Here is a 9,778-nt window from a genome sequence, read left to right as displayed (position 1 = left end):
GTTGTGTTTATGATATCGGTACTTGCATAAACTGCTGTCTCTGTGTTTTATAATGCAAGCAATCGTTATTAATTGTCATTTAATCGTGGTTTTGTATTGATCTGTGTTTGATAACAAAAAGAAAAATATCTTTTAAACGGATTACAAGACGAGTTAACTTCCACTGGTGTGAGTATTACGTTTTTGCTTTCATTTAATATTGCACATTGTATTCACAATAGTTACTGGACCGTTCACTTCAGTTTTCGATACTGAATATTAAATGAAACCGGTAAACATGCAAGATGTTACTCATTATGATTTTTCGTCTTACCTTCGATGTAATGCGTAAAAATATACATAGAATTAAAACCTTTGATCTTAATTTATTTCGCCATAAAAATATGCTGCCGCTTTGCAATATTTTTTGTAATATTATTTATGAAATTACTAACTTAAAATTGTCAGTTAAATTTTAAATATAAAAATTGGAATAATGAATCTTTTGAATTGACATAACTGGTATATTAAAGCAATAAATAATGTTATAAGTTTAATTTGATACTATTTGTAAGAATTAGTATAACAAGTAGCGAACATACATCTTTAGAAAAACTAGTAACACATCTGCTGTTTCTCTGGTGTTGCAGATGTCCGTTGAGCAGAATAATGTTTTAACATTGCTTGTTGGTCTCTCTTATCTTAAAAAATACATCTTTGTACAATATTTCAGGGTTTCTGAAGAATGTTAACCATCAGCATAATTTATTATTATTGTAATGTTGACAACGACCAATTCTGTATATTAGGGTATTATTAAGAAATAGGTAACGGTTACGAGGTAATAGAATGTTGGTAAATTAGGCTTGATATTAAAGGACTTGTAATTTACACGTTCCGATTTAGACACATGTCAGTGTATTCTGATTTCAAACTTCATATGTAAATTTATATTCTGAAAACTTTGATATACTACTACTACTAAGCCATGAGACGCCCACTGCTGGGCATAGGCCTCCCGAAAAGATCGCCACGATGACCGATCTTGTGCCACCCGCATCCAGGACACTCCCGCAACCTTGACCAGGTCATCGGTCCAACTTTGATATGCTACATCCAAAATATGAATAAATTGAAAGGTGTGTAAAGTTAATCAACCCACATTGGACCAGCTTATTTCTCTGTGCGTAGTGACCAGTAACCACAGGCTCCCAGCCTCTCGGTGGGCTATATGTGCATACATTATATGTTTATGTTTATTTATATACTAATACAAGCTGTTTGATATTATCTTTGTAAAAATAAGGACTCACTATCATAGGCAGTTGTATAATGGTCACTTAAGATTGTCCTTAGTGTTGATTTCTCATACTACATTAGATTAAGGGTTGCATTTATTGTAGATTTGAACTTGTGTAGTGCAGAAGTTAATTTAAAATTAATAAATATAAATTGCATAATATATTTTGTGTCTATTGATGCTCTGAATCATGTTTAAATGACATCACTGGGGGAACACTTTATTATTAAACATAGAATCATAGTTGATCAATGTACTTCTATTTCTATTCAAATAAACTGGTTACTTATAATTTATTCACACAATAGCTGTCGCCAGCAACACTCAGAGTGCGGAATTGAAAAAAAAAATTGTTGTCTATGTGATCTTCCAGACTATGTTTGGAATCTGTGAAATTTTGTATCAAAATCTGTTGAGCTGTTCCGGAGATACCTTCTAACATCCATCTGAATTTTTGTACCTATAGTATTAGTAAGATTTATTAGTGTTTACTATAACTTTCAATGTATTTCTTTTGATGACATCTCTTTGAACTTATACAATGTAACTCAATGTGACCATCTTAATGCTACCTTGCTCTTATCTTGGTTTTTATTTGCTGATAATAGAAACTGATTAAAATTAATCATCTTTTCAAGTAAACTAACCATGTAAAAACGAAGATATCTAGGTTAATAGTTAAAGTATTCAATCTTACTTATATAATAAATGCCAATATTTAGATGGATGGATGGATGTTTGTTTAAAGGTATCTCCAGAACGGCTGCATGGATCTCGCTGATATTTGACATAGATGTAGACCATAATCTGGAAGAACACAAAGGCAACTAATTAGGTTTTTATTTCAATCCCGGGCAGGCTGAGTCCGGACAGGTATTATTTTAATAGTATCAATAAACCTCAAGGTTTGATTCTGATTTTGTACATGTGAAGGTCATCCAATGTTTATCGCGGTTAGTGGCAACTGTTATGCATGGAAACGTAATTATGACAATTGAACAACAAAAATGAATGTGTTACATCATAGACTATAATAAGTCTCGTCCCACAGTTATCAATTTATGCTAAAAACCATTATTATCTTGTTACTAAAAAAAAAGGGTCTTGGCAGACAGATGGACAGACAAATAATGATCCTATAAGGGTTTCGTTTTTTTTCCTTTCGAGGTATGGAACCCTAAAAAGTTTAAAAAGCAAAATACATAGTTTTAGTTACTTAAGGTATTTTACTTTAATATTCCCATTATTTTTTTGGTATGTTAATAACTTCAGTGTTCCACTTTCAAGTTAACGGAATTAGTCTTGTTATTTATGTCAGTTATTAGCAGAATTCTTAGAAGACTTAACTATATTCTTATACTTAGTTAATACTAGCTGTCGCCTGCGACATCGTCCGAGCCATATTAAAAAGACCTAGCGAGTAGCCTATGTGTCCTTCCAGACTATGTTCTACATCTCTGCCAAATTGCATCAAGATCCATTGAGGTACCTTCCAAGAAACATCCATCTAAACATTTGCATTTATAATATTAGTAAGATTTATCTTTCTCTTAGCTTAGTTTGAGAAAAATTAGTGAATTTGTACCCTTAATATGTCCGAACAAGGAATTAATAAGCATAAGTAAAAAGAAGAATGCGTTAATATAAGATATGAACCTTCTTCATTGGATCACATTGCAAGGTTCTACATGATAACCCTTAGGACAATCACCTTGTATGCTATACATATTAATTTACGATCAGCCTTGTTTACAAAGTAGATAACAATTGTCCATGCGAGCTGGGAAACGGATATTATGTATTTTGTCAACAACTAGATAAAAGAAAACTTTCCTTTCAAAAATTTAATGTATCATACTTTTTGTTTATTTTCCTTGTACAGTCAAAGAATTATATTTGCTTACCACTTGAGATAGAATATTGTAGTTTCCAAAATTACATTGTTAACCTCAAATTCGAATGGGTAGGAAATAATCGTCCTCGACTGTATCTCTTATTTTATTATACAGCGAGTTACATAGTGAATAGCATAAGTTAGTAATAAGCACCCATGTAGGTCTGATTATATTTATATTGTTATATAATACAAAGTTTTATTGTATCCTCGTGTTTTCTTTAGAAATAAGTTCGATGTACTTGTTTGTTAAATAAAATATGTTTTTTAAAGCCCTTTCCCTGAACACATGTCATAACTTGTGTTATTCCATGTTATTTAATCCTGTATAACGTTGAATTTGTAAGGTTTTAATTAAGTTTGTGTTTACAAATGACATTTTGTTCAAGTCTTGTGGAAATATCAGGTCATTCTGTGAATAGGTATGTATCTTTGGCTGAATGAAGCCAGTGTAGTTTGCGAGTATTAAATATATGTTATACCTCATAGTCACAATCTTTATTACGTATGTGTTAAGTATCAAATTTCTTTGCAGTCTTCTTTATACATGTGGTCACGACACAACTGAAGGATTATACTTCCTGACTATACATACCTTAGTAAATTAACTTGATACTTTAAATAATGTTACTCTAAGTTTCCAATAAACAAAACATCCATCCATACATCAAAGCATTCACATTTATAATATTAGTAAGATTTCTGAGAAAACCCTATTGTATTGCCTTTTTTAAAACAAAGTATTTGAGAATGTTATAAGACCTACGATTATCGTCACAAAATAGCAGTTGGAGCAGTAAAATAAAAACCTTGTACTTATTTTCAACAGACGCTGTATGGTGGGGGAGGCGGGCGTGGTCGCGGCATGGCGGGCGGTGCCGGGGGCGGGGCTGGCGGGTGGCGGCGCGCGGCGGCCCGCACGCGCTGTCTGCGCGCCCTCCTGCGGGACACGGCGCGTGCGCTTCGAGACGTCGCAGAAGTACTTCCCTTTGGTAACACAGTTTTATATTTTGAAAATTACCACTAGTGTGACATGATATAAACTCCCTAGTATTCATTGAGTATGTTATGATTCTGGATTATTTAATTCATAACAAATTACATACTAATGCTATAAATAGACTAATCGCTGATCAAACACATCGATGGATCTACTATTTTTATTCGTAAACAGATATAAAAACGACCATGCAAAGTACCAATCAGCTAAATATCTCTTCCTTTACCAATGTAATTTGACATACGCGTCCGTAAACTGGAGGGGTTTGCAGACTTGCGGGATTGCTGACGCTACATATTTCTTGCCTCTAACAATAATATTTGAACTGACATAGTGTTATTGCAGACCCGAAGATATCATCGGCGGTGCAGGACATAAGCAACGAGTCCTCGAAGCCCACAGCGCTGGTTGTGCTGGGCAGGTCGGGCAATGCGCGGGCGCGGCTGCTGCACTGTCTGCTGGGCAAGCGGCTACTGCCCGACCCCGTGCCCAGGGGCTGCAGATGGGTAAGCAGAAGGATACAAACACTTGGTCACATGATGTGTTCTCATCTTATAATCCACTTACTTGGCGATTTTTTTACATAGAGAAACCTTAGTAGCATGGAACGTGATTCTGAAGTAAAGAAAAACTTGATAATATTTTGTTCTACTTGTGTAAAACAATAGGAATTCATCTGATTTCACATGGCAATTGTTGGCAGCTGTGCTTCCAGTACGGCAGCAGCACACAGGTCCATCTCACCCTCGGCAACTCGGAGTTCGAGCTGGTCGAGGATCTGGAGTGCAACCAGCGTCCCTGGGACACGATACCCTTGCAGGTGATCTACATGATATTACGATAACCCTATATCCAATAACCATAGCTTTTTGAGACCGAAATCCCCATTTTAAATATATTGTTTTGTCAGAGATGATTTATTCAGACATTTTGGTCTCAGAAACCAAAGGTCGGTTCTTTTAAAGCCGGGGTTTTCTCAATTTCAATTGTTAACATTCCAGGACTTAGTCCGTCAAGAGAATGCAGATCTAGCAACAATGCTAGAAGTGGAAATAAACAATCCGATACTGAAGGACGGTCTCCGCGTCATAGTGCCCGCAGACATCGCAGCAGAGAGCGCGGGGCAGCACTATCTCAGCCTCAAGCAGATACACGCAGATCTCTACCAGAAGAGAGACTCCGTGCTCAGGAACTACACCCCCGTATATCTGTACGCTGCTGACAGAACGGGACGGAACATATTCAGTGATAACATAAGTGCGAGCAGGACGGTCGACACCCCTCAAGACTTCTGGTCCACGTTCAATCTGTACTACATGACGCGAGGTGAGAACGGTCAAGGTGATAGGCACGGTGATGATGACAGTGAACATCGCTGTGATGAAGTGAAGCTGGCGAGTGACGAGGAGGCCGTCTTCAATTCTGAGGTAACTGCAGCTGCAAGGAATTAACTCTACTAGCAATTCACATTTAGTCTTTTCTCCTTTTTTTAATTTATTTTTATCACCCTTCGCAGAACTGTCTCGACCTTCACCAAATAAAAGAACTAAATCCAAAAGCGCAAGTGTTCTTCGTTCTGTTTTCGGACAGTGAGGATATAGACGCAGAAGAGAACAGAAGGAATCAAGAAGTAGAAGAGAGGTTGCATCTCTGCGTGGAAGCGACCGAGTCCACTGAAGACCGTTTCAACACTGAGGAACTGCCGGAATCCGATCAAGTTTTGATACAAGATGGCGTTTTAAGGTAAAAACCGAGATAAAATTAAAATGGATAGACTCGATTTTAGTCGTGTATCTATACTTCTGGGTTACAAGTGTATACATTTTTTTTCAGACGTGACAAAAGAAATGTGGAGCAAAATCAGCGGCGACATGAGTCGCAAATCGCCTTCATGAACGAACTGCTCGACCACTGGGACATGATCTGTCAGTTACTTTAGCTCTTTTGATATTTCTCAAAGTGAGGAAGAGAAGAGAAATATAATATTTTGTTTATATTTATTTCAGTCGGTCCGCCGCCTAAATACCACGCAAAGAGTCAGTGGGCGATACTGGAGGAGGGCGAGGTGCTGGTCCGCACCGCGGCCGACAGACCTTCCACCTCCAGGTGCAACGACACCGGCGACACCTTGACGCGACGGCGACGTGACGACACCGACAGGACGATACGGACACGACAGACTCTTGTTAACTCTGTCTTGAAGTTCGCCGCAGACTGCTCGCAGAGTTACCTGCTCGAACATTGTACGACACTCAGCGAGGTACCCACTATACTAGGTATTTCTTGCTACAGATATGAGTCAACCAATGAGGAGTGACTTGCTTCGTGTCGCGCCCGTTGATTGGCGGAGAGCACATTGCGCGCACCAATAGGAATCCTACATTGACATGTTACATACTTTTGAAATATTTATACGTGTGTAATGACCTGCAGGTGCACGTCCGACTGCTGCAGCAGCTGATCCTGGCCTCCTTCGACCTGGCGCGAGAGTTGCAGGTCGTGCCCACCAAGATACAGTACGTCGCCCGACAGGAGCAGCAGCTGTACGAGGTCGGTTACGTCCTGCACCACCTCCTCCTGACCATGTCCGAACTCTTCTTTGTGTGACAACTTGCCAATACTTATGTGGTACATTAATCTAATGTAACAACTGATGTGCAGGTGATCAGCGAGAAGTTCAGCGGCGGCGAGAAGCAGCAGCAGTTGGTGCAGCTGATGCAGGAGGTGCTGCAGGACATGCAGGCCGAGGTCGACGACATGGACTGGAGCGTCGACGGTAACTGACTCCCCTTCTCACACACCATCTACTCCATATAACCTACAACAAAGTATATTAAAAGAAATCTTTCCAGATTTACCATGTCACCAGGACAAGCGTTACGTGATCTCCAACTCAATCTTCTACTCGTCCAAGAGCAGTCCCACAGCCTCCATAGTCAGCGCCCCCCAGCGGCCGCAGCGGGTCCCGCACCCCGACCTCCCCGAGCCTTGCTCTCCGACCTCCCCCTCGGACGTGGAGGAGGCGGTCTCCTACGACAGCTACAACTTTGAAGATTACGAGATCATTCAGTCCAATGACGAGAGCCTCATGTACAGTGACACTTACAGCAGACCTAAGGTCAGTCACTTGCTATCGAGAGAGAGAGAGAGAGAATGAGTGATTTTTATTAAAGACAGAGTGAAAGAGAGGTATGATTTACTGTATTTCAAGGTAATTATTTATTTTTTAAATTCAAAAATTATCAATTTAGTACGCGACAATATTCCGAGGATTTTTCTTGAATAAGAAACAAAGGAAATAGAAATATTTTTTTGAATGGATACGGTTTATTTGAATAAATGGATGTGTTATAAATTATTTTCCTATATAACATTTTAATATAATTACAGAGTCAGGAGGAATCATCGTCTCTTGTGTCACAAATCGGCATGATCCGAGTGGAGAACGAGCTGGAGGTGTTCTCTCTCTCCGGCACCGGCCGCGGCTGGAACAGCACTGTGGACTCCAACCTCACCAACATCTCCAACGTGACCACCTGTACCAACAACGCCAATATATCTATCAAGCAAGCCTCACTTGACGTCCAACAAACTGGTAAACTAATAAATAGTCATTCAATAAATTTAATATTTACAAAAAATGGATCGAATGATTCTTTTAGAGTCAAATTTGGTTTAATCATTTAACTGTACACGGACAAAAACATTACCTCTCTATTTTACGTCGGTTTGTTAAAAATAAATTGTGAATTTTAATATCTTATATCTATATTAGCATTATTTTATTTTGATGTACTCTGTTTTGTAGTTCTGGCGAAACTCAGTCGCAAGATCAGCTGCAAACTAGTCACCTTCGTGGACTGTTTGAAGGATTCCTACTTCGGCACATTGCAGAGGTGAGGATGTAACAAACATACATACATCTGTATGCACATGTGTACCCGGTGTACAAGTACACAACACTGTGCGTGCCTGATGCTGCAGATGCGTGCAGTCGCTGGAGGGCGTGTGCCGCGCGGAGCTGGGCGGCCGGCCTGCCAGCGAGGCGGTGCGCCAGCTGCTGGCGGTGGCGCGCGACGTCGACCTCCAGCCCGCCGCCTCCTTCTCCCTGCTCTCCTCTCTGCTGCACTCGCTGCGCACTCTCTTCTACAGGTACACTCACCCTCCCCCCCCTCCCCCTCTCACTCTCTCCTATTGCATCAGCTGCCTGCTCGAACAAATCCTGCCAAAATCGGTATAACCGTTCCGTTCTAATGCGGACAGACATACTAAAAATTGTTTTTTATTATAAGCTACGCCATGTACGAAATATATATTTTTGATGATATGTGCATGTGCAGACTGCGCCTGGTGGGCGGTGCTGGGGGTGCGGGCGAGGGCGTGGGGAGCGGTGCGGAGGAGGCGTGCTGCGTGCTGAGTCCGGCGTGGAGGCGGCGTGCGGCACGACACACCGCGCGCTCGCTCTCCCCGCACAGGCTCGCCCGCATCATCTCCACGCAGGTACCACCTCCACCTCCACCTCCACCTCCACCTCCTACATCACGTGTCAATCGTATTCTGTGTAAACTAGGTGGCGCTGTATTGAATATTACAACATTCGTATTTGAACGCATCTAATGTTGTGTTTATGTGCACATTTGTGCTGTGAAATATACTGATAAAAGAAAGGATTTAAGAAACACACGGGTTAGTAGTGGTGCGGTGGACTTTTAATAAATGTAGGAGCGCTTTCAGTGTGAGTGGAGTGATGTGATATGTGATGTGTTTGTGTACGTCAGATCCTGGAGCGCCTGAGCGCGGCGCACGAGCGGTACCAGGCGGCGCTGGGGGCGCTGCAGAGCGCGCTGGCGGGCCGCCTGCACCACACTGAGGACGTCAAGCTGGCCATCAGGAAGAAGTCGGTAGTGAGGGGCGTGGGGGGGGGGCGGTGCCGGCTGTGTGTGTGTGTGTGTGTGTGCGCTGACTGTGTGCTGTGTGTGTGTGCAGGTACGCGCCGGCGCTGGCGCGGCTGTGTCTGGAGAGCACGTCCATGTGCGACCTGCTGATGCACGGCATGCCCGACCTCGGCAGGGAGATCGGTGAGAACACTCTTGTACTTAATGCGTGTCTTGCGCCTTAGCTGAACTCACTGCTACGATAACCTGGAGATATCTTGTTAGTGTAAAATTACGTTTTACAATGAAGTGCAGCGCCATGTTTCCATGTAGGTCGAGGTCAGTACGGCGTGGTGTACGCGGCGCGGGGCGGGTGGGCGGGGCGCAGTCCGGTGGCGGTCAAGTCGGTGCTGCCGGCTGACGAGCGCCACTACCACGAGCTCGCCATGGAGTTCTTCTACACCAGGTATCTTATCAAATAACCTTTTATCTCTATCAACTTACATTTATTTATTGAGAAAGAGGCAAACGAGAAAGATAGGTGTAGTTAAGGGAAAATTAGTAAATAGTCAAAGAGTTATTATAGGAAAATGCTAGTGAATTGAAATGGCAATATTTATATTTTAACAATGATATTTAATGTATATCGTATGCAGGAGTATCCCGGAGCACCCGCGCGTGGTGCGGCTGCTGGGCTCGCTGGTGGTGCGGGGTGGTGGTGGTGGGGGCGG

General features: G+C 41.6%; 1 protein-coding gene across 1 annotated transcript in view; it reads left to right on the top strand.

Moving 5' to 3' along the window:
- The first annotated feature begins 4,318 nt into the window (after positions 1-4,318).
- The window catches only part of LOC106123060 (dual serine/threonine and tyrosine protein kinase), a 7,749-nt gene continuing 2,289 nt past the window's right edge, over positions 4,319-9,778 (top strand). Inside the window, 18 exon segments of the mRNA XM_013319194.1 lie at positions 4,319-4,368; positions 4,508-4,679; positions 4,877-4,993; positions 5,175-5,600; positions 5,690-5,916; positions 6,007-6,098; positions 6,180-6,433; positions 6,607-6,723; positions 6,835-6,949; positions 7,026-7,291; positions 7,564-7,768; positions 7,982-8,069; positions 8,158-8,325; positions 8,514-8,673; positions 8,952-9,070; positions 9,160-9,251; positions 9,381-9,513; positions 9,704-9,778. The exon segment at positions 9,704-9,778 is cut by the window's right edge and continues 22 nt beyond it. Coding sequence (XP_013174648.1) covers positions 4,319-4,368; positions 4,508-4,679; positions 4,877-4,993; positions 5,175-5,600; positions 5,690-5,916; positions 6,007-6,098; positions 6,180-6,433; positions 6,607-6,723; positions 6,835-6,949; positions 7,026-7,291; positions 7,564-7,768; positions 7,982-8,069; positions 8,158-8,325; positions 8,514-8,673; positions 8,952-9,070; positions 9,160-9,251; positions 9,381-9,513; positions 9,704-9,778 — 2,876 coding nt within the window.

Source organism: Papilio xuthus, unplaced genomic scaffold (genome assembly GCF_000836235.2).
Source record: "Papilio xuthus unplaced genomic scaffold, Pxut_1.1 DF826159.1, whole genome shotgun sequence".
NCBI lineage: Eukaryota > Metazoa > Arthropoda > Insecta > Lepidoptera > Papilionidae > Papilio > Papilio xuthus.
The sequence above is the reverse complement of the archived record's forward strand: the minus strand, read 5'-3'. Positions and strand labels throughout refer to the sequence as shown.